The 24832-nt window shown below is 31.9% G+C and overlaps 4 protein-coding genes across 8 annotated transcripts; 1 reads left to right on the plus strand and 3 right to left on the minus strand.

Moving 5' to 3' along the window:
• Window positions 1–183: 183 nt before the first annotated feature.
• Window positions 184–735, minus strand: LOC105975454 (F-box protein At4g09920-like). The gene has a single exon (XM_088822801.1). It carries the CDS (start codon window positions 733–735, stop codon window positions 184–186), a length of 552 nt encoding a protein of 183 aa, XP_088678927.1.
• A 2857-nt stretch (window positions 736–3592) lies between these two features.
• On the minus strand, window positions 3593–7234 carry LOC105975869 (hexokinase-1). 2 transcript variants are annotated; one of them, XM_088823110.1, is made up of 10 exons: window positions 7059–7234; window positions 6623–6900; window positions 5929–6079; window positions 5639–5821; window positions 5472–5546; window positions 5211–5366; window positions 5013–5111; window positions 4758–4888; window positions 4594–4675; window positions 3593–4186 (listed from the first exon to the last, which is right to left on the minus strand). In XM_088823110.1, the coding sequence occupies exons 2-10, from the start codon at window positions 6892–6894 to the stop codon at window positions 3851–3853; spliced, it is 1485 nt and encodes a 494-aa protein (XP_088679236.1). In that variant the 5' UTR covers window positions 6895–6900; window positions 7059–7234; the 3' UTR covers window positions 3593–3850. The 2 variants fall into 2 exon arrangements, with proteins under 2 accessions (XP_088679236.1, XP_012856562.2); XM_013001108.2 differs by lacking the exon at window positions 7059–7234 and having other exon boundaries at window positions 6623–6978.
• Window positions 7235–7951: 717 nt separating this feature from the next.
• LOC105975899 (nuclear poly(A) polymerase 4) lies at window positions 7952–12146 on the minus strand. Of its 3 annotated transcripts, none has more exons than XM_013001141.2 (12): window positions 11597–12146; window positions 11425–11502; window positions 11188–11295; window positions 10893–10955; window positions 10649–10810; window positions 10323–10436; window positions 10148–10210; window positions 9713–10042; window positions 9468–9632; window positions 8771–9367; window positions 8597–8673; window positions 7952–8462 (listed from the first exon to the last, which is right to left on the minus strand). In XM_013001141.2, the coding sequence occupies exons 1-12, from the start codon at window positions 11747–11749 to the stop codon at window positions 8432–8434; spliced, it is 1941 nt and encodes a 646-aa protein (XP_012856595.1). In that variant the 5' UTR covers window positions 11750–12146; the 3' UTR covers window positions 7952–8431. The 3 variants fall into 3 exon arrangements, with proteins under 3 accessions (XP_012856595.1, XP_012856596.1, XP_012856594.1); XM_013001142.2 differs by having other exon boundaries at window positions 7952–8456; window positions 11597–12130; XM_013001140.2 differs by having other exon boundaries at window positions 8430–8673; window positions 11597–12127.
• Window positions 12147–14288: 2142 nt separating this feature from the next.
• On the plus strand, window positions 14289–16321 carry LOC105976090 (protein IQ-domain 26). 2 transcript variants are annotated; one of them, XM_013001380.2, is made up of 3 exons: window positions 14289–15191; window positions 15286–15474; window positions 15556–16321. In XM_013001380.2, exons 1-3 carry the CDS (start codon window positions 14772–14774, stop codon window positions 16132–16134), a joined length of 1188 nt encoding a protein of 395 aa, XP_012856834.2. In that variant the 5' UTR covers window positions 14289–14771; the 3' UTR covers window positions 16135–16321. The 2 variants fall into 2 exon arrangements, with proteins under 2 accessions (XP_012856834.2, XP_088679237.1); XM_088823111.1 differs by having other exon boundaries at window positions 14628–15191; window positions 15286–15459.
• The last annotated feature ends 8511 nt before the right edge of the window (window positions 16322–24832 follow it).

The following is a 24832-nucleotide window of genomic DNA, read 5'->3' on the forward strand; positions in this document are numbered from 1 at the left end:
GTACGTGGTGGATTTCGGCCGTGCATCCGTCGATTTGGTGAGTGTTCTCGTTGATAAAAGCGAAGTGCTTGAGATATTTGTGAACGAGCTTGATGTTTCGCAACCCTCTACATTCTTGGAACCAGTTTCGCAACCCTCTACATTCTTGGAACCACATCGATACGAGCAAAGGGCAGCTCGTGATTATATTCTCGTCTCGAAAATATGTTCGTCGGTGAAGTGCGCGTCGCGGAGACGAAGTCTTTGCAGACGATCGAAGAGTATCTTTTCATCGAGGGTTGTGTTTTGGCTCAACTTGCATCGAAATAAATGTAGGCTCGTTAGAGATTTCGCTTTGAAAAAGAAAGCCGAGCCGACCGCAACGAGAGAAGTTAGGGTTTCGATCCACTTTTCGATAAAAGGAACCGATTTGGGATGCGATACGACGAGGTGAAACTCCTCTATGCGATGATCCTCTATGCGATGATTGTTGCGAATATCGAGGTGCCATTGTAGAGCTTTGGTCACGTGGGAGGTGAATAATCTGCTGCGGTGAGGTCCTTTGTACGAGGGTGATGTCTCGTCGTATGAAAGATTCAGCCGGTTGGCCCAGAGAAAACCCCATCGTTTCGAAAAGGCGCAAGTTCGAGCTGCCTCGTTTTTCGACATGAAGTAGAGAATTTTGTGCAGTATTTCTTCCGGAAGATTCGTGCAGTATTTCTTCCGGAAGATTCGATATCCTGTCCGTACCACCATCTTCAACTCTTTGATCTGCTGCGTTTTCCATGAAGACAAGATTCTCAACTCTGCAAACCCTAATGGGATTAGGGTTTGGTTTTTTTTTTTTTTTTGTAAACCCTAATGAAATGATCCACTATTTTATATGAATAGCGAAAGCAAACGAACGCATGGCTGCATGCTTGTGGGCTGGGCTGAATAGAGAAAAATCTATGAGTAATAAATATTATATTATGTGAATTGTTAAAAGTCATAATTATTGCAATATATTTGTTTATACCAATATGAATAATCAAATTCCATAGTAGAGATATACAAAAAATGGTTTAATTGAAATACAGTAGAACCTCGATAAATTAATACTCGATAAATTAATAACCTCGCTTAAATAATATTTTTTTCCGGTCCCGACTCGGGGACAACGTGCTAAATTAATAATTCGCTAAATTTATAAGATAATACACATTCGAAAAGTTTAAGAAGCCCCATATATTATATAAATTAATAGTGCATAAAAATAATTCTTAAATTACATGGTACAGTACATATTTTATAGATATATGAAGGCTTAATACAATATTATTTAATTGTCGCTTGTTTCTTGTTGAATTCACATTACCATCAATCTAGTCCCTCACTTTTCTTAACATGATTAGAAATTTCGGTATATAGTTTTCTCATAACTCAATATAAAATCGTTCTATACCACTGCTTCTTTAAGAGCTTCCGTTTGTGAAACGGGCGCTATAGCGAATTGAACTAATGGTACAATGAATAATATACACGTAAAAAATAAAAAAAAAATGTATTTATTGGAAATAATAATAAAAGTAATTTCATAAATTAATAAGTTGTTAATTAATGTATAAATTAATAATTATTAATTTATCGATAAGTTAATATTTCGCTAAATTAATGAATTTTTTATGGTCCCAACTGTATTAATTTATAGAGGTTTAACTGTATAGCATTTTGACGCTTTCACCATCGAAAAAAAAAAGTTAATAGCACTTTATACTCGAAACAGTATAAATCATCCACAATGCATTGTCGGAAATTAAAAAATATATATATAATAAGCACAATTTAATATTTTTAATGGTATTCTTGATTTATATTTTTTATATTGGTATATACCATGAGAATATACAAATACCACAACTTTTAATTACTTTAATTACGGCATTCTCTTTTTCCATATACTAACTTTCAAAATATTTATAATCATGCTGCAAAATTTTCGAGTAATTTAGTAAGAATATGTTCTTTTGTTGTGAAGAAAATATATCAATTAACATATTGTGTTACGGTTATTTAATGACCATTTCTTTCCTGATCTGAGTCCGATCACTAATTCTTCATATTTCCTACACCATAGTGTTGGTAGTAATGTTATCTTTCTTGATGGTGGTGTCAAAAATATGAATGCATTTGTGATCGCAGTTTAACGCCCATTCTTTCGATTCCTGATGTGAGTACGGTCATGCTTTTTACTAAAGGTGAAGATTAATGAGAGCATGATGTGAGTCGGGTCATGCGTGGGTTATTTTTCAAATTTAAAAACATTGTTGTAAATCTTTCCATGCTCTCGAATATTTCCTTAATTCTTTCTAGTTTCTTCTCATTTCTTTATACCAAGTGACATCTTAACAAATGGTTATGGTTCTCTTAATCTAATGACTATAATAAAACTTTTATTTATTTATGAGAAGAAAGTATCTAGAATAAAATGGTTATATATATTTCTAAGAGAAATGTAGACTAAGTTAGAACATGTGTATAATGTAGGGCTAAATACAGTTTTCACCCTTAAAGTATAGGGGTGGTAACACTTACCCCCTTAAAGTTAGAAATGTAACACTTACCCTCTAATTAATGAATTTAAAGGTAAAACTTTGACTTTGAATGATGTGGTATTTTTTTCTTCGAAATTGTCCTTCTAGCCATTATATAAATAATGAATATGTAATAATAGAAAAGTCGGCAACTTTGCAAAACTTAATTTTATTATTTTAATATTGTAAATTTACGAATGAAAAAAATTGAATTTTAGTTTCATTTTGTTTTACCTTGTGTTCATTTGTAGCTAACAAATTTTAATTATGATTTTATAGTTTATATAGTTATTTTAATGCGTATATGACTCTAATATAATCATCTCACTTTTTACTCTGAGAATCACAAAATGTATTCAAAAGTTAATAAGAAATTATAATTTAAACGTCTAAATATTTAAATATTTTTTTATTGAAATTTAAGTAACTAAAATAAATTTTCAAATCAATAATTAGTATAAAAAAAATTGGACGTTTAAGTCTTGAAAATATTTTTTTTCTTGCAAATGTTTAACATATTTTATATATTTTTTAAAATATTGAAATTTTTATTTATATTAGGGTCTATAGTAATTAAAATGTGAAGTTAAACATAAATCAAAATATTTTTTTAATAATAATTATATTTTATAAGATTTAGTTTTTGAAATATTATTGAAAATATATTATTATATATGCATCAATATAATAGCTAGAAGGATAATTTGGGAAGAAAAAAATGTCACATCATTCAAAGTCAAAGTTTTATCATTAAATTCATTAATGAGGGTGGTAAGTGTTACATTTGTAACTTTAAGGGGATAAGTGTTACCAACCCTATACTTTAAGGGTGCAAACTGTATTTAGCCCTATAATGTACTACAATTTATACAAAATGGATTCTTGGACACATCTCCTGGAACATGAGTTTAAATATAAAATGCATAATAATGTTACTATAATAAATAGTATATCGACTCTACAAGTTTAGCCCTTTGTTACTATGTCATGCTCATTGTGACATTTGATTCATATATAATATATATATAAAAACATTATAATAAAATCAAAATACAAATTCTCTGCATTACATAAACATTTTTCTACTCAATTGTCATGGTAAAACTGTCTTTTTTTTACCACCAATAAAAGCACACGAATCAAGTTCTCTTACAACACCTCTGCAAAAGAATTGGGCTGAAGAATTCAAGCTAGATTTCTTCAATTTATTAAGCCTATTAATTATGAAAGGCCATTAGAAATTAAAAAATAAAAATAAAAATATACATATACATAAATATAAATTCTCACAAACAAATTTACTGATCAAGGTAGAGTGAATTGGAGGCGGCAAGAAGAGCAGCTCCGATTCCCGAGCCGTCATTAGAGTGCTCCACCACAATAGTGGCGGCAGCTTCTTCTCCGATTAGCTCGTTCAAAGTGCTTTCCAAGCACTCCCTGTACTCTGTGTAGTGTTCGTACAGTCCACCGTCCATGGCTATAACCGTCTTTTCACCACCTTCTGTAAGGCTGTCCCTTCCCATTTTCTTCAACACCCCCAATACTCCGGCAGCAGCTAAACGGGCCCCACGTGTGGCGACTATGTTGCAGAGCTCGACTATCACTCTCCTTGTTTTCAGGGAGGTGTTGGATATCTAAGGCAGGAGAAAAAGAATAAAGAAAATGTAGTGTGAATATAATGTATGATTTCTGAAAATTCACATTTCCGATTCGTTTGAATTTTTCAAAAATATTTAAAAGAAAAAGATAAATCTAAAAAATATTTAAAATATTTAATATACATCTATTATGTATGTAATATTCAGGGGTGAAAATTGGAATGAACCTGCAAATTTCACCAATTCGAAACGACAATTTTCGAGTCTGAAATATTGTTTTTATTTCGGTTTCTGCAATTCTGATTTTTGAAAATTTACGGATCAGAATCCGAATAGAGTTCCTAACTCCCAATCCGATCCGATTCTAACCCTTACATAATCATACACAAAAGTGCTATTGAACAACTAAGCAAATTTAAACATTCTTTTTTTTTATAGATTACCTCCAATATATCCTTTAGTTTGCTGCCCACAACTCTCAGATCAGACGACGAATCGTTATGAATCGCCGACATATCTGGTGTCCTGCGCATTCACCATACCGTAAGATAAATTTACTCAAATTTAAATTAAAAAAAAAAAAAAAAAAAAACTCGTCATGGATTACCTCAAAACGAAGGGAATTTCAAGTTTGGGCGGAACCACGTCACCGAAGAAGGAGGCTTCAACAGCCATCTTAAGTAAAACTCTCCGTAAAATTTCCCCCAAGTACATTCCAGAAGTTAACTTCTCAAATATCTGGGAGAAAAAAAAAACGAGAAATTGATAAACAGACGGAGCAAAACGCATATTCTTAGCCAGGGTAATCATTTCCACTATAATCGAATTTAATTTAATAGTAAAAATGTGTCTATTATCGTACCTGTTCACCAGGGTTTAAACTTTCGACATCTAATGCATGGTCATACTCAGTAAGCGGAAGATGCGATGACCTGAAGTTACCCCACTCCATATTTATAACCTGGAATATTATCACAACATAAAAAAACATCGATTATCCCTTCTTTTTTCAATTTTAGATTTTATAATGTAAGCAAAAAAAACGAAGTAATTTTATTACCATTTCGCCAGATTGAGGCAAAGGACCGTGCCACTTGGGAATTGCTTGTGCACGTTCCACGTAAGCAGCATTAGTTCCTGTGCCTAATATAACTGCAACAGCAACATCTTTGTTTGTATATCTTCCTCCAGCTAATGTCCCGATTGTATCATTAACCTAGTTTATTTATTTCATCGCACATTTAAAACATGGGCATATTGGAATATATTCGATCTTTTTTTTGTGTCACTATTTTCAGTAGCAAAAGAAAAAATATCGCACCAGGGCTGCTACACGCATTTCAACACCCTTTCTTCGTAATGCTTCTGTTAGTTCTGCAACGATATCTTGGCCGACCTAATAAACATTTTTAAAGTTTTTATCAGAATTAAAAAATGCATTTTTTTTACAATAAACGAAAAAAAATGATCTGAGGAGAGAGAAATTACAGCGTCATCGATGGAGAAGCCCTTGGTCCACCTAATAAGGGTTCCGGAATTTATCGAAGTTTGCATCACGGGAAACGAGAAAGTGAAACCCAGTTCCCTCTGCCTGCCAGCTGGCTGATGAAATCTTTGTTCTTCTTCGTCGATAAAACTCGCGAGTTTTTCTGCAATATAGTCGAAAAGTGCCTGCAAATATAACCATTTTTTTTAAATCTTGAAATGTTCGGTCATGCCTGGAAAAATATATACCAAAGCAACAAAAATCGAGTGCTCGGAATGAAATAGTTTATTACATCTGAATTCCCACACATTAATGCAGGGGGGATTGATGCCTCGGCAAATTCTTGATGAATAATACCCTCTTCTCTGCCTCCTAATTCAACTCGCAAGACTCGGAAATTTGTTCCACCGAGATCTAGTGCGTAAAAGACTCCTTTCTCATTGCTAAGACAGAATAAAACGTGAATACAAAAAATTGTTTTAGTTACAATCAAGATTGGAAGAAGTAACGGAGGTTAAATGTAGTACATACATTGTAAATTACTATGTTTTTTTTTTAATTGTTTCGTTGACGATTAAAGCGAAAGAACCAACTCTACCATAAACCACTGCATAAAGTTCAATCAAGAAACCTAATTTTTCGTTAGCTGGAGCTTGAATTTTATTGCAACAACAAACTACACTTCATCGAATCCACTTCAGTAACTTATCGTAATCTCTTTCAGCTGGAATTGAACCCCATACTATAGCAAATCAAAAGTTGCAAAAAAACGAAAAACACGAGCACTCAAATTTCCTCTGCAATTACCAATTCAACAGTAAACAACTTCCTACTCAATTCGAATCAGCTGACCAGCTCAAAACTGCTCCAAATTCCCTTTTCCAGAAAAAAATCAAGATCTACATTATCCCCCACATTCTCAACAATCAAGCACAATCCAATCACAAATAACGAAAAAGATCGAAAAAAAATCGATTTGAATTTACCCAGTGGGGAGACTATCGACATAGCTGATAAGCATCTTGAGCTTGCTTCCACCTTCAGATGCCAATCCAGCATGCATCTCAACAGTCAATGCATCAGCCACCTGCTTCAATTTCCCCTCGGGGGTCCCACATTTCTCCTCAAATTCCTTCACAATAGCCATAGCACGTGCCCACCTACCGGAAGTCTTCATCCGCTGCCTCACCACCAGCGCCGCCACACCCACCACCGCGGCAGCTCCGATCACGGCCGCACCCACCGCCACCTTCCCCATTCCCTCCTTCATTTTCCGAATTCAACTTTTTAACCGATTAAGATTTAAAAAAATAAAACAAAAAATTGAATCTATATAGAGGGGTTTTCGGAGTGGATAAGGGGAGAAATTAACAGAAATTGAAGGAAAAATTAATGGCGGTTTGGGGAGAATTTTTGACTGACCTCAAAAAAAAAAAAATTGGAGAGAGGAAAACCTCTGAAAATATTTTTGTGTGGATTAATGGTTTTTCTTTTGTCTGATGAAACTCTCCGGTAACGAAGCTTTCCTTGGTCGCTATTTTAGGGAGCTTTATTTTACATCTTTTATTATCTTTATTTTATTTTATTATTTTTATTTTATTATTTTTATTTTTATTTTTGTAATTGGGGAAAAGATTTTTGTTGCGATTTTTTAACTTTTTCTTACCAAATTGAAGTTGGCACGTGAGAAGTATAGCATGGAATGTTTGTCTCATGTTTTATTTTGTCAATAGCGTTGTGGCGATATTATCAGAATGCATGCTAATATTTAGATATTCCACTCTTGTAATTTCAATTTCTATTGATATTTAAATTACTTCTCCAAAAAAACAAGTTGGTAGCTCTAATAACCTAACTTTAGGGTTTATTTGATGTTATACGCAGTGACATACGTCGGGTAGGGTGATTATCAACCGCTAATGTGCACGTAATTACACACACATCCATGTGTATATGTACTTGGTGGAAAATTATTTCACTATATGTACGACTAAAAATCACCCGATGTATTTTATCGGGTGTAGTATTTCATCTCAATAATTTAGCAGGTAATAAATAGATTCTGCGTATTTTATAATTCAATGTTTCGAAAATCGAACCGGACAAGCTAATGGGTGACGGTTGGAGGTCCAACCGATTTTTTTATGTTTTATTTTATAATTATGTACACAGACATTAACTCATATCCAATACATATTTTGTTTCACACACATTACCTCGTTACTCATTCCCAATTAAAGTGTAAATCAATTTTATTTTTCTTTGTAAGCATGAAAATGCAAGAGTATAAAACCCACCATAATAGGAAACCAGAGTACCAAAAACTGTTAAATATATAAAAAAATGTCATTAGATGTTACTGATTTACAAAGTCAAAATTAGCACAGTTGCAAAAAATGAGGTCAAACCTCATTAACCACCAAAGCAAAACCCTAATCTTAGTCGAAAATCCACTAAATATCAGCCCAAGAAATCAAGAGCACATTGAACCCTCGATAACTTTCGCAATACGAGATTCTTTTCTTTTTCTATTTTTTTTTTCTCGTTTTTTTTCTCATTTTTTTTCATTTTTTGTTCTTTTTATAATTCAGTAACTGTACATGTTATAGCATGTCAGAAGAAAGTCTAGGGAAGGATTTGCTGCTGCTTGATTTTTCGTTCTTCCTCTCAAGAATCGAAGATTTGCCTGGACATATAAGAAATGTATGAAATCCAGCAACAAATTCGATACTTACCCGATATGCTGGCTTTTCAGTAATGTAAACGGTGCGCGTTCTACCGATATCTTCTTTCGTTCAGGCATTTGAAGTAAGACTTAACCTGTTGCTGCATTTGGTATCAAAAGAACCAAAAGTAAAAGAAGCATGAAGACGAAATAAAAAAAAAATAATAATAAAAAATATCGATTTCTCAATAGAAGTTAAAAAATGCATGGAGTTCTCAATTGTTTGTAAACATGCCTCATCACATTCGTCTGCACAAGCTCCGATCCAACTCCTTCACCAGATTTGAGAACCATTGCAACCGTAGCATTAGGCTTCACAAGAACAAAAGCAACACAGAACGATTATTTCTTCGATACCAATAAAAGTAGTAAAATTAAAATTAAATTAAAGAAAAATGTGTTTGTTTACCTCTTTATCCCTATCAAGCTTCATGTCTCTCCCATTAGATGCGAGGCGCACATTCTTTAAAATCGTGGGGTCCACTTGTTTATTCACTCCATCCACAAACACGCACGGTCGAATCATTGAAGCCTTTTCCACCACTGAACTTCTTGCACAAATACGCTCGGACAGAACTGAATCTTGCAGCTTAGGACCAACAGAAGCCCGTTTCTCTGGGCTTCGCTCCAACTCTGGTCCGTCAATTTTTTTCCGTTTTAGTACACTTACTGTAGACATCTTATCAACCTGTAGTACCTCATTAATGGGCTTGGTATTTCTGTTTCTTTTGTAGCCCTCTGGATATGCATAAGAGGGAATTTGCTTTCTACGAACATGAGAAACGTATATTTCCATGCCAGGTTTCCTGTACAAGTAGGACTTTATTTGATGCCTAAATTCATCAACTGTTTTACGGATATCAAACTGCTGGCCTTCTTGTACCACCTCTCCTTGCTTTCTTTGTAAGCCCATGAAAAAGGCACTGTGAGCGCACTGCTTTGAAGAATCCGCATAGTCACGTGGATTAGGATGGCACTGTAATATTTCACCGGTGTCGCGCTCTATCTGCACACATTTCAATAAATAAAAAATCATATATAGGAAATAACAAGATTACCTACACTTGTCAAAGAATACTGTAGTTAGGATTGGATTGCCGTATTACCTTCAGAATTAGCTGTCTTAGACGAGATTCAACCCAACCTTTCCAAGAACGCAAGTCATCAAGATCGGAAGCAATCATTTCAACTTGCAGAAAGTTTTTGTAGCTTTCGAAGAATGAATATGGTTCAAACAAAGCACTCCACTTCAATTTATTCAGCTCGATGTCCTGTAAATAAGTGTAAAGGGCAGATGATTAATAGTCGGAAATACTTGCACAACCAAAAAAAAAGTGGAAAGAGATTTTACCTCGCAGATATTTTTACCAAATTGGAACTGTTCCAACATAACGCGGAGAGTGCTTGCTGAAACATTGTAACTAGAATTCATGCAAGGGTAGGCAGGGGTAATAATTGGCATGAGATGCAGTCCATCCCAAGCATTTATACGAGGATCCCATACAGTAAATCCAAGTGCATTGTGCTCTATTTCACAAAGTGTCACGGCATTTGGCCAACGCCACATCGTATAGACTCTGAAGAAACGATACACTAACATACTCGGATTTGCTTGGGGATAAAATTGACACAGCCGAGCCACAAGAATAGCCCAGTTCACACCACCAAGAAACCCCATCACCTGAGATAATAGAGTTAAAATTATGTTACACAATGATAACCAAACATTAAATATCCCATAAAGATGGGGAAATAAAATAGTAAAGCTAAAATAAATATTACTTACATTCGAATAAATTCCACGTCTCTTAGCCCAGAACTTTAGGCATTGCAGTGTCGTCCGGAAGTTCTGCGCAAAAGGATAATGAGTTAGGCAACTAAAAACACTAAAGAAGTAAAAGGGTAGCATACATAAAAGACGGCTAACAGAAGACCACAAACATCGGTGGTAAAATACCTACCTCAACGTTTGGAACAAGTTTGAGAATCTGATCTGCTACTCGGCATCCATTAAGACTACATGCAGTTGTTTCGTCGATGTTGTACAACACAGATATATTTGAGATGTCGAAATCCTGGCAGATATTAGTAATTTTATGTCAGCGAAGTTTCAAAAAAACAACACATTATATCTAAATTTGCACATAAACGTCTGCAGTTTATTTCCATTATAAAGCAATCCACTGTATACGATATAAAAAATGTGAAGGAAGACGTATCACAATAATAAAAGTAATTCCAGTTAAGTACTGCTAGATATTTATATACAAGAAACTTGAAAACTTACGTCTGGAACAACCAAGAGAGAAACGCTTGCATATAGGAGATCAATTGGAATCCCGTCAAACTTGAATTTCATAACAGGCACACGGGCATCAGGTATTGGTTGGAGTTCGGTAACTTCTTCAATCTCGTTTAAAATGCAATGGAGTCCATAAAAAAAGTCTTCCTGGCAAAGCAAAATCCCGATCAGAGCATATTTAAGATATATACAAAAGATCCAAAATGAAAAGTTTGCAGGCGGAAAGTACCTCGCGATTAATGTAGGATGGCCCAACACACAAAGTATCAATGTCAGATCCAGGGCCATGTACCTGCAAAACCACACCAGAGGTTAAAATACAGATGTAAAAAACTAACAAAACAGAACAAGAAAAATTCAAGAAAATTAAGACTGCATAAAATAAAATAAAAACTACAAAACTAAATTGCTAAAATATAATATAGAGAAACAATTTAACAAGCGTGTCAAATTAGTACATATGTTGTCGGACACACGGGCAACTAAAGAACGAAAACAGACAAGAGACTTACGAAGTTTCTTACCCCGAGTCTATACGAACCAAAGGTAAAAATAGCGGCGTTGGCATCTTCCACCATTTGATCACTGTATCCCTTTATCCGAGTAAGCTGTTTCACCCAAACTTTCACAATCTACAATACAGCAACAGGATTAATTCAGTTTAAGCAAAGCCAATGAGTTAATATGAAGTCGACGTTATAGAAACGGTGAAACACGAAACGAGGACGAAAAAAAATAGTTAATGGAAGTAGCAATAATACCTGCTTAAGTTTTTCGAGAACCAGTTCCCTCTTCGCAGATTCTTCCGCACTCTCATAAATTCCCGAATCCAGCAAAAACTAAAATCCAAAATAACAATCAGCAATTAAAATTTTCAATAAATTGTTCTAATAATAATTAAAAAAGAAAAAAAAAAGTATCACGCAAACCAACCTTCTGCAACTCCCTATTTCTATGAATATCAACATTGGTCGGCCCCACATGAGACAACGATTTCGTCACCCCCCAATGCTTCGACGGCTGATTTTGCTCTGGCGGCGGCGGCGGCGAGGAAACGGACGAATTCGGACTATTTGAGCCAGCCATATCTCCAAACTAAAAAAAAAAAACCGGCGCAAAAACCTAACCCAAAAACCTAATTTAAACCTAAGTCCGGCAAACGAGCAAAAACCTAAACCCCCAATACTTCGAATCAGAAACTCAGATCACCGCACACAAACGAAATTCGTAAATCAATCAAGGAAAAATTAAAAATAAAAAAAGGAATAAACCCCATAAACTGGAGCGCATTGAACCCTTTTATAGAGGCTAATTGGGCAGCAAGTCTCGTGGATCTAGCCAATTAAAAGCCCTAAAACTTTCCTATTCGGACAAGGAGGAAGGATTTTGCGCGTGAATTCTATGAGTTTGGAAGGGGAAAGAATTCCTTCGATTGTAGTATTGGTGGTGATGACGTGGAATATCACCGAATTAAAAGGCGAATATATATATATTTTTTTAATCTTTCCTTTTATTTTTATTTTTTTTTTTTTTTTTTGGGAAATTTGAGGAGTGTGGTGGCCACGTGGAAGTGGGTCGTGGCCACGTGGAAGTAGATCGTGGACTCGTGGGCTAGTGGGCCGGTAGAGTTTATATTTGGACTTGTTTTTCTTCTTTCTTCTTTTAAGAGTCCTAATTTGGTCCAAATACTTTTCATTATTTTTCAACTCGTGAGGCTGAAAATAACAACCCAAAAAAGTAAATAACAAATTGAAAGAATTATTAAAAATTGCAAATTGGATTGAAATAAATTTTTATTGTATTGAAATTTCGGGTTTATTAAACATCAAAATATATGAAACTACTTTAAAGTAATAAACAAACATAATTTATAATTATATTATTTTTGCAATACTTACTGTTATTGTTATCCAAAACGGGTCAGTATCTTTTTGTCAAGTGTTCAGTCCATAGATTCCAAGATGATAGCGACTCCAATCGGAAACTACCATCAAACCAAGCCACTCAACCCAAGAAACCCTAATTCTACTCAAACTTCACACTGAGTTGACTCACTAACACATGCATAGTGAACAATTCAAGTGAATACTCTCACTCTCAGTTAAACCCTAGTTTTCTCACATAATTTCAATCATTCACAATCGCAGAGTAAGATTGAAAGAAGTAAGCGCAAAAAAGTAAACAGTAAATTATTACATTTATCTCTCTAAGGGCAGTATAAATATGCACGAAACCAACGGTCAGAGACAGCAAAGCTGCCTCCGAGTCAAAATCAACCCATGTACATCGAAGATTCTGTAAAGAGTTACCGGGAAAAGACATTTTGAATGAATCAGGTTGGGAATAGAGAGATCTTTTAAGTGAGTGAGTATTCATCGGAAACATAATCATATAATATACACGACCAAGATAAAGAAGAGTTGACTCTGAACTGGGCTTGAGTAACTTGGAGTGCACAATTCCTAGAATTGGGCCGTCGAATAATAATTAAGTCCGGCCCAATCATAATATTCATTTACAGACCCAAAACTTAACAACTATTACTAACTTCACACTCATTAATTAAAAATTACAAAAAACGTCACTGGATTTATAACTTGTCATAAAAACCCACCCCAAAACTCTGAAGAAATTTATTTGCCTATAAGCAGCAGCATCCCTTCAGGTAAAGTACAAAGGAAGAAGACATCAAATTCAATAGCTTTCAATTTGGTAAGTGGCTTTTATATATTGTGGGCTACACACAAAGTGTACTAATGTACACACAAATAAATAATCATTATGCATCAGAATTCATCAGAACCCCCCATATATATATTCATCATTCATTTTCAGTCTTTAACAGTTGAAAGTGATATTACATTACGAGACTCTGAGTTTGTACAGGTGCGTGCAACCTACTCTCTTATTTTAGAGAGAGAAAGAGAGAGAGAGAGAGATGTATTGTAGTAGGGTTGTATTATATATATATATATATTTATATATAGGTTTTAATTGCCTTTTTTGAATTTGAAAAGTTAATGAGTTTCCTCTCGTGAAACTTTCTAAGAAGCATTTGAGTAGGCTTATTACTTTTTTCATTGAATTTTGTGGGACATTTCTCTTTAGCATGATTTGATGTTGCATAAAATTACGGCTGTGGTAATGTTAAATTACGAAGAAAAAAAAAATACTCTTCTTTGGTTAATTACAACCACCCTCATCAAATATGAATCTTTTTGCACGTCTATCCTTGCGGCATCAAATTTAGTGGAATCTTGTAGATTATGTGAAATATTCTTCAGTTTGTATCCGTTTTACCCATTCGAGCTCCACATTTCGAAATAAGACGATCATAAAATGTATCTCTTGGCTTGTAAATATTAGATTGTGATGCATCTGAAATTGAATTTTTTTCACAAAACGAGTACAAACTAGAGAACGTTCCACAGAATCTAGAAAATTATTTTGAATTCGATACCATAAAGATGGACGTGTAAGAAGATTCATAATTCAGAAAATGGTCATAATTTTTTTTTCGTAATTTGACATTAACTATGTTTAGTTTCTTGAATTAATTTGTGTTTTCATGATTGGTGGAGGAGGTGGATGTTTCATTGTCTCTCTCTACTTTCCCTCTCTTATTACTAATTAGTGATCATTGCCCTCTTTTAATTCAAGCTTTTACACTGATTTTGTCTGTAATTTCTTGTTTGTTTGGTAAGATGAAAGATTCAAACTTTTCTTTCTTTCTTTCTTTCTTTCTTTTTCTTACCCTTTATGACACCATTTTTAAATTGGTTTCCCTACTGAGATGCCTTTTTGTCTTGTAATACAGTTCCTCACGAGCTTCTGTCAGGATAAATTTTTTCATTTCAAAAAAAATAAATATAATATATAATAAACAATGTTTATCACTCCACTATTTTAAGGTTTGTTGCCATTTGTAATAACCCATTTTCCTCCACACTCTTATCTCTCTGCTCCCACCATGTAAGATAGATTCCAAGTGTCTCTCTCACAGTTTCACACTTTACTGTGTGTTAAAAAAAAAAAAAAAAATTCAATTTTTATACTTATAAAAATTCTGTTATCTTCTCTGTGTAAAGAAAGAAAAAAAATAAAAGAGATGGGAAAAGCTACACGGTGGTTGAGGGGTCTGCTCGGAATGACGAAAGATAAAGAAAATGTGGAGACCAATTCAAACGGCGGCGATAAGAAGGACAAGAAACGACGTAGTTTTGCTGAGCCGAGGAAAGATTCAGTCGGGTTGAGCAAGATTCCTCCCGGGAATATTCCGGCGAGTGACTCACCGTGGCTGAGATCTAGTTACTTCACCGACTCGGAGAAGGAGCAGAACAAACACGCGATTGCTGTCGCCGCCGCCACCGCCGCCGCCGCTGATGCGGCGGTGGCCGCCGCTCATGCCGCCGTGGCGGTGGTCAGGCTCACCAGCCAGGGGAAGGGAGGTGGTGCTCTGTTTAGCAGCGGCGGCGGCAGAGAGAAATGGGCTGCTGCAAGGATTCAATCCGTTTTTAGAGGCTATTTGGTAAGATTCCTTGGAATATTCCGGCGGTTCGGTTTCTATTTTCTGAATATATATATATTTGAAATTTGAATATTATATTATTATTTTTAATCAGGCCCGAAAAGCATTAAGAGCCCTAAAAGGGCTGGTGAAATTGCAAGCTCTTGTTAGAGGCTACCTTGTGAGGAAGCGTGCAGCTGCAACTCTCCACAGCATGCAAGCCCTTTTTCGGGCCCAAACTTCAGTTCGGGCCCAACGGGCCCGCCGCTCGATCAATAACGAATCTCGGGCAAGAAATTCTACCGTAAGAATCTATTACATGTTCTTGATTTTTTATTTTCTTGAATTTGATTGACTGATTGATGTTAATGTTTTTTTTTTTCAGGAGAGCGAATTCCATAGCAAGAGGCTATCGTCTTCTTACGAGTCGTCCGTCAACAACAACTCGTACGACGAAAGCCCGAAGATAGTTGAAATCGACACGTGCGGGGCCCACAAATCGAGGTCCCGTCGAATGACCACCAACAACTCCTGCATGTCGGAACACAGCGACGATCAATACTACCAAATCCCCGCCCGTCTGTCGATCCCCGATTGCCGCCACCTCCAAGAGCTCCAAGAATTCGACTGGGGGTACGTTCGGGAGGATTATAAATTCCCCACCGCCCAAAATACCCCGAGGTTCGCATGTTCGGGCCGGGCCCACGCTCCAGCCACCCCCGCCAAGAGCTTGTGCGGGGACCACTTCTTTAGGCCGTACTCGAATAGTAACTGCCCTAGCTACATGGCGAACACGCAGTCGTTCAGGGCGAAGTTGAGGTCGCACAGCGCCCCACGACAGAGGCCCGATGTGGGCCCGAAGAAGAGGCTCTCGTTGAACGAGATAATGGCGTCGAGGACTAGCTTTAGCGGTGTTAGAATGCATAAAGCTTGTTCTCAAGTTGAAGAGGACTTGGAATTTTAACTGTTTTTTTTCTTTTCATTTTTCTTTTTTTTCTTTTTAATTATCGCATAGATTAGTCGTTTTTAATTTTATCCATAGAGAATGGAACAATTTAAGATCTTCTCTATGTTTTTTATTTTATTTTTTCCTATGTTTATGTTTGACAAGTGAAAAAATAGAAGAAGAGTGCTTGGTGTATATTACATTATTACTTGACCAAATTATGTTGAAATTAAATGATAACAATTTGAATGTTATAAAAACTTGTTTTCCCGCTCCCACTAATTTTATATTCAATTTCTTTATTTTTATTTTTCTATTTTTATTTTTTATTTTATTATTTTTTTAGTGTGAGTATTAGAAGTTCCACGTGACTTTGGTCTAAAGCCCATCTTTTAATTTTGGGATGCACATTATTTATAGAGAGAGAGACACACACAATTTTCAATTGGTGTTTGTTTTTGCAACATGACAGTTGCCCTTGGTAATTGAGAGGCTGTGGATTTATTCCCATCCACAAATAAATAATAATTATTAATAAATAAATGAAAAAAAGAATATTCTAATGTTTGTACAATAACTATTGTGCAGAAATTTAATTTGATTTATGTCAATTTCAAATTTTATATCCCAGCATGGGTAATTTCATAAACTTTTCCAAGTGGAAAACAAATGCTTGCAATAAATAGACTTCAAATATGTTGTCCGTTAATTTAGTAAAGCCTCGTTTGGCTGGAAAAATCAATCGTTATTAATTAAAATAGTTGGACTTTGTTTAACATTTGGTATCTCCAATAATTTGTCGGGCCGACCCGCAAATATTTTGTTGGACGTCCCAAGATCGAATAAAATAGTTGAATATTGGTCCCGTTTGATTGACAAGATAAGATTAGCTAAAGTAAGATTAAAATAATCTAATGTAACCTAATTATTTTATTAGAGCTTGAAACGTCCAACAAAAAAAACTTATTAGACAGCAAGATAAGCCAAGATAAGGCAAGATAAGTCATGATTATATAAATTTGGCGGGTCGACCCGGCAATTTATTGAGGATATCAACATCAAATTAAGTCCAGTTATTTAGTTAATCATGGCTTATATTGGCAACCAAACAGGGCTTATCTTGGCAACCAAACGAGGTCTGAGTAAATTACGGATCGTTACTACAAGATTCATCTTAAGGGCCGGACCCATTTATTTGAACTTATTTCACTTCGAATAAAAGAGAGGGAAAGAAAGCAACTTAAACCATAATCGAAAAAATTATTTCAGAAGTCAGAAAATTTCGGATCGAGTATTCCGAAACTATCAAAATTTGAAAATTTCGCTACAATTTTCACATCTAATTCAAATTATCTTAGGCCAACATTTGAAAATTAGGACAACATATATATTAATTAGAACAGTTCTAGATATTTAAACAATTTATTAGTTCTTATATTCGATAAATTATTTTAAGAACTGATAAGCTAGTACATATAAGATAAATCCAAATAAAAAAGTGTCCACATTCTATTTACCTTATGAGGCGAATATGGAATAAAATTAGATTCTCTTTACGGATGAAAAGTACAAATCAATGAATCATCTTTACCTTTTCCTATCTTCTTTTTCTTCACCCCCAACGCTTCATTCCAGCTTTTAAGGTTAATTTTGTAGTAACTTTTTTACCCTTCTACGTACCGACACGTGGCGTGTTCTTGTGGAGTTCAAGATTTTTGAAGAAAATTTACTGAAAGATTATTGGTCCAGATTTTCATTTTGTCATGTAACTAGTAACTCACCCGTGCGATGCACGGGGATTAATTAAAAACATTAAAATGAGTTAATGTATAAAATTGACGAAGAAAAATTATGTCGAGAATGCTAAGAATACAACCGAACAAAAAAATAAAAATTCGTATCTTAATCAAACAATAAAAATTCTGCATATAGAATAAACTGACAAAATTCTAAAAACCATCCACGTTAAAATGTAGCAAGTAACTTCCATACTGAAATCAAAGCATCGCACCAGTCTTGCACATGAATTTGATTGTTTTTAAAGGAGACAATGAAACTACAATCATATATGCGATAGGATGACAAATAAGTTGTTATTTTTGCACATTTTCAATATATAAGTTAAAGACGTTACGTAGATAAAGAATACTTTTATATATATATATATATATATATATATATATATATATATATATATATATATATATATATATATATATATATATATATATATATATATATATATATATGTGTGTGTGTGTGTGTGAGAGAGAGCATATTGAAAAAAAACAATGTTAAACATAAATAAAACTAATATATGTGTTTGTCAATGTGTACCTTTATATGTGTTTGCATATCACTTTGATACTCCAAAATTAAAAAATCCTTCTCCAATGGAAGCAATAAAGTGATATTTATTTTGATACTCAACCACCCGAGGTGCAAAAATGCTCCCTGGAAAATGAAGTATCAAATATATAACCACTCCACTAACCTATCATTATTTGACATGTGGCCTCTAAAAATATAATTATTAATATATTTAAGATGTGATAATCTATTTAATACTTGTGGTTGGAGTGAATTTTTTTCTAAAAGTATCAAAGTATTATATCAATTATCAAATGAATATTTAATGCTCCATTTTGATATCTCCCATTAGAGTTGCTCTAAGACTAATATCAATATTAATACCAATATCAATATCAATACTAAAATCAACACTAATATTTATACCAATACCAATACCAATACCAATACCAATACCAATACCAATACCAATACCAATACCAATACCAATATCAATACCAATACTAATACCAATGTCCAATATCAATACCAATACCAATATCAATACCAATATCAATACCAATACCAATACCAATACCAATACCAATACCAATACCAATACCAATACCAATACCAATACCAATACCAATACCAATACCAATACCGATACCGATACCAATACGAATACCAAGACTAATACTCATACTCATACTCATACTCATACTCATACTCATACTAATAATAATATTCATATTCATACATATACACGTACGAATACTCATACTAATATCAATATTAATACCAATATTAATACCAATACATATACCAATGCTAATACCCCAATACTAATATATTAATACTAATATTAATACTAAGCCGAGTCTTCTTGACTTTTTGAGTGTTCTGCTTTATCCGATGTTTTAGCAGCTGCCACCTAATACTGATATTGATACTAATATTAACACCAATTCTAACACATTATTAACACTAATACTAATACTAATACTATTACTAATATTAATACTATTATTAATACTAATACTAATACTGATATTAATACTAATACTAATACTAATACTAATGCTAATAAAAATACTCATACTAATACTAATACTAATACTAATATGGGTAAATTACACACACCCCCCCTGAGGTATGCTTAAATAACTGTAAGGTCCCTGTGGTATCGATAATTACACTTAGCCCCCTGAAACGTAGTCAGAAACTTTAATGGGATAATGAATTAGATACGTTATTCCGATAGGGTTCTAACGGACTATTGGTTTCAGAAAGTGGTGGAGACAACAAAGAGATGGGGTTCTGATTTTTTTAGTAAGTAATATTCATGTAGGTAACCAAACTAAATACAATATTTTACATAGTAGCTCGAATTGCGCATTAGTAAATATTTTGTTCTATTATCAATAATACGAATATTGTATATTAATAATATGATTAATATTGAAATATATTTTAATAAGGTAAAGTATGATATACAATTTTAAAAGTTATTTAAAGATACTTTTTTACCATATATATACATAAAAATATATTTCTACCAATATGTTTGATAATTTAAGACATTTAAGGTTATGTGAACTGTTCAAATATTTCAGCACACTAATAGTTCTAATAGCTCACTTACACATTTAAATTAATAATTAAAGATTTTACAAAATTAATAACCAAAACAAACAGTTTCATTTATAGATAATACAAAATATTTATTTGTTTTGAAATTTTCTAAGAACTTATGGATTAGAAAAATAAAATAAATATTTCACGTAAGAAATAAAAAAAAATTACTTCTTCGTTACACTAAGTACTGAATTATTGTAAAAAGTCCAGATGAATAACCAAAATAAAATTTTACTCAACATGAATCATAACGATTAAGAAAACAACATAGATATTTGAAAAAAAATGAAAATCAACATTAAAGAAATTAAAATAAGCAACTAAATGCAATCAAATCATATAGTATTAACAATCTTAAACATAGTGGAAAAAATGTTCATTCTGCACCATAGAAGAAAATGATACACAACGAATCTTGTATTGCGGCAATACTCGTTGTAGATATATATATTTTTTAATATAAATTCGTATGAACAATTGGTGGTAGACCAATCAAACTCCACTCACCGGCTCTCTTGGCACAATCCAAAAAAGACAATTATTTGATGTCACCGAGTCTTGAGTCTTACCTATAATCTCTATATTGTCATTGAGTCTTGAGTTTTTCCTTGCAATTTCAAATAAGACAATTATTTAATGTAATGATATATTATTATGGATTTAAATCTTAACATAAAATAATCAATCAGTACGAAAAACAAACCTTTGCCGACTATATCTACAATAATAAACAAACAAAATAAAATGTTAGATATACAATCTTATATGTAAATAAAATTATAAATAATTATTGTATGAATACGACATAATTAATAATAAAAACGCATAAGTATAAAGCATGCTAAAACTTAACAGAAAAAATGAAACTTTATGGAACATTTGTAGTTTTCTGGAACGAAATTGGATGAAAGTGATGAGTGTGGGGTAAAAATGATTTTATACTTGTCTTTAGTTTGTTAAAAAGGTAAATAATACATAATTAAGGCACAAATCAATTAATTATTAAGAAATCATTCTTTTCCGGAAATCAATAAGCAAAATTAAATAATTATGGTACAATATTGTGTCATGTAAATATTTTATTCTCAAAATGGGAAATAAAATCAATATATTATTATCCCATATTAAATCCTTCACATTTATCAAATCAAATAATAAAATTATGATATGTTGGCCAAAACTAATATTTGAAGATTTATCTTTTCTTAGAAATTAGTTACAATTCAATATATTTAAAGCATAATATATATACTATCGGATTTAAAAAGAAAAAAAATCAAACAATTACCTAAAAACATGATATTTCGAATTAGTTTGTGAAATCCTATAAATATAATATATTTCAAACAATTAATACTAAAAAAATACAAAAAAAAAATTACAAAAATTACGGAAATATAAACATAATATAAAAAAAATCAAAAATATATACATAATATTAAAAAATTTGAAAATATATACATAATATTAAAAAATTCGAAAATATATACATGATATAAAAAAAAATGAATATTTATACATTAAAGATTGAGTTTTCTGAATTTAAAAAAAAATATAGGTGGAAAATATATTTCGAAAACTTAAACTATTAAAAAAATAATATTTTTCGAATTTATAGGACTTTAAATGCATGAAATATTATATATATATATATATATATATATATATATATATATATATATATATATTTGTTAAATGAATGTGCAAATATTAAACATGAAAGAACTTAAAAACATACCAAGATTAAAATGTCTAATAATCAATTGAGTATTACTCATCATCAATTTAATGCCAACTAAGCGATTTGAGAAAATGACATAGGAATTTGCCACATGTCATTCAAAGAGGGCATAGATCATCTTGAATTAAAGTATATTAAAATTAATAAACTGCATGAAAACAATAAAAAAAAGTATATTAAAATTAAAACCCAAGAGAAAGAAATACAAATAGTACTAATATGTATATATAAAAATAATTATGAATATAAAAATATGCATATATACGTATAATAATTTATAAGAAATGATAAACAAAAAATGTAATACTGTATAATACGAATATTGTGCACTTTGTAATCGAATGATGGTAGAAAAAAATGAAATGAACATTGAGGGGTTTATATAGTATTGAAAATGAACTTAATTCTATGGAAACATTAAAAATTCAAAATATTTATATATTAGTTAATGAAATCAAATCAAACAAATAAAGGAAACAACCCAAAAAAAAAAAATATAACTTGTGGAAAAAAAATCTTGCAATATAAAAACATTAAATATGAAGATACGATTTTTATTTTTTACCATTCAAATTTGAATTAAAGTATAAATTAAATCAATCAAAGATGATATGATGGAATCTTGGAATATTAAAGATTCATTTATATTGGTGATTTGATATTTTATTGAAATAATAATTAATAAATTTTTTTTGCATAATCCGTAGTTCTATAGTTCGGACCGTATTATTATATATTAAATAATGTTTTCCAAAATACAACCAACTACATTAAGAATTAATCCACCGTGTATAATAAAAATTATTTAAAAAAAATAGTGGATTATTTATTAAATACTTCTATTAAAAACTAAAACATTTTTTCATTATTATTTTTAATGGAATAGATATTCGAATATTCTAAAATATTGAAAATTAAAAAAAAAATTAAAAAAAACAACAACATATTCCTTTATTTTAATATTTTAGTATTTAAAAAAATATTTTTTTAATGAAAATTATTTGAATATTCGTAAAACAATTGAGTTTCATGAATTTATTTGAATAAATATATTTTGAAATACTAAAAATATAAATAAGATTTTTTTATTTCGAATTTATAAAATATTAACTTTGGAAATAATATATATACATGTGGTAATTATTAAATGATTGTGTAAATGTAAAATAGGAAGAAACTTAACAACATCCATAAATAAAAATGCCACCTAATCAATTGAAGAATCCACCTAATCAATTGAACTCCAACTAAGCAATTTTGACAAATGACATCATCATTTGCCACATGTCAATCATTGAGGGCATAGATCCTCTTTTTATATTATATATAGATGATTAGTGTTTGATTTTCATTAGTGTTTTTCGTGGGGGGATCTCTTGAAAATTGTTGTAGTAGTACTGTACCTAGTTGCTAAAAAGACATCAATGTGAGGTTGTTTTGGTAATTGTGCTTTCTTTGACTGCTTTAATACATTCGGAAATCGATCTCTTGTTTCGAGTTATTATGTTAGTTCCGAAATTGCCCCTGTACATTTTTTTATTTTCGGGTACTACTATAATTCGCGAGTGTCCAAATACTGTTAAAACTCTACAAATTCATAGAGTTAAAGACTAATAAAATTCTATTAGTTTAATAAAATATTAAATTATTGAGTTAATAATTTAGCATGCTGCCACCAAGTTGGGACCGTGGTAACTTATTATTTAAGCGGGGGTTATCGAGTTTTTACTTAACATCATGCATAATCGAGTTTTTACTGTACATCATACATTACCAAGTATTAGTTTATTGAGAATAGGATTAAAAATAAGAATATTATGTTTTTTATTCAAAATATGTATTTCTTGTAAATCTATATAAAATAATACAGTCGGAACTAATAAAATTATATTAATTAGCGAAATATTAAACTATCGAACTAATAATTTGGCTTAATTCCACTTTGCACCCTTGAAATATACCATTTTGGCACTTTGCACCCTCGAAAAATAATAATAGCACTTTGCACCCTCAAAACACAATAAATCATTCACTATGCACCCTCAGTTGAATAATAAAGGCAATTTTATTTTTCATTGGTGTTTTTCTTTTTGGGGTACAAAATAAAAAAAATTGTTGTTTTCTTGAACCTCAAACCTAATTTCGAGCGGACAAAGTGCGAAAAAATAAAAATTACACCGGATTATTTTAAAAAAACTACATTATCTTACAAAAGAAAAATAAAAAAAATAATCTTTTATCACTAAATTATTCGATTGTGGATCTTTTATGTCACTGTTTGTAAAATATTAGGTGAAAATATTTAGAAGAAAAAAGAATTTTCAGATAACTTGATAACGTAATAGCTGAATGATTTTTTTTCGTAAAGTATTTTATTTTGATAAAACAATATAATTTTTAAATATGTTGATGGAATGTATTTTTATTTTTGAACTTTATAGTTTCAAAATGATTGATGAATAAAAAAAATATTTGACATTTGGCATCCTAAAAAAATATCACTACAAATATTAAATTAATATTTTTTAGCTTTAAAAAATCATTTGGGGTGCATTATGCATGATTTATTGTATTTCGAGGGTGCAAAGTGCTATTAATTTATTTCGAGGGTGCAAAGTGCCAAAATGGTATATTTCAAGGGTGCAAAGTGGAATTAAGCCCTAATAATTTAGTAGGTTTTTACCACGTCGGGACCAGAAGAAACTATTATTTAAACAATTAATTAAGTTTCGAGGATATGTTGTACATATGATAGAAGATAACATTTTTCAAAACGAGATTTATAAATCTTATAATTTAAAATCCAATTTTGAATATTTTGGTCATAACTAAATATTAATTAAATATTAAAAATTTGAAATTGAAACAAACTAGTTAAATAAAGATTAGCTCTATACTACGAGGCATGTCTCTTCTAATTCAAACACTAATCACTAATTAATTTTATGTAAATTAAAAAAAAAAAACTCTTATTCCAAGAAGAACACGGGAGGTGATTGGTCCATTTCGGTAATGCAATCGTCATCTTATCACTAAATCAAAGCTTAG

This window comes from Erythranthe guttata, chromosome 9 (assembly GCF_056151865.1).
Source record: "Erythranthe guttata isolate IM_541 chromosome 9, IM_541, whole genome shotgun sequence".
NCBI classification, from domain to species: Eukaryota; Viridiplantae; Streptophyta; class Magnoliopsida; order Lamiales; family Phrymaceae; genus Erythranthe; species Erythranthe guttata.

Bases quoted from the DNA above. Each gene is read 5' to 3' on its own strand.
- LOC105976090 (XM_013001380.2), top strand. From the start codon at position 14,772: ATGGGAAAAGCTACACGGTGGTTGAGGGGTCTGCTCGGAATGACGAAA. The intron at 15,192-15,285 runs GTAAGATTCCTT...ATTTTTAATCAG, and splicing joins CCGTTTTTAGAGGCTATTTG to GCCCGAAAAGCATTAAGAGC. The intron at 15,475-15,555 runs GTAAGAATCTAT...TTTTTTTTTCAG, and splicing joins CTCGGGCAAGAAATTCTACC to GAGAGCGAATTCCATAGCAA.
- LOC105975454 (XM_088822801.1), bottom strand. From the start codon at position 735: ATGGTGGTACGGACAGGATATCGAATCTTCCGGAAGAAATACTGCACG.
- LOC105975869 (XM_013001108.2), bottom strand. From the start codon at position 6,906: ATGAAGGAGGGAATGGGGAAGGTGGCGGTGGGTGCGGCCGTGATCGGA. The intron at 5,547-5,638 runs GTAATTTCTCTC...AATGTTTATTAG, and splicing joins GCTTCTCCATCGATGACGCT to GTCGGCCAAGATATCGTTGC. The intron at 4,676-4,757 runs GTAATCCATGAC...GTGAATGCGCAG, and splicing joins GAAATTCCCTTCGTTTTGAG to GACACCAGATATGTCGGCGA.
- LOC105975899 (XM_013001140.2), bottom strand. From the start codon at position 11,749: ATGGCTGGCTCAAATAGTCCGAATTCGTCCGTTTCCTCGCCGCCGCCG. The intron at 10,811-10,892 runs GTACTTTCCGCC...TTGCTTTGCCAG, and splicing joins CATCCTACATTAATCGCGAG to GAAGACTTTTTTTATGGACT. The intron at 10,043-10,147 runs GTAAGTAATATT...CTATTATCTCAG, and splicing joins GACGTGGAATTTATTCGAAT to GTGATGGGGTTTCTTGGTGG.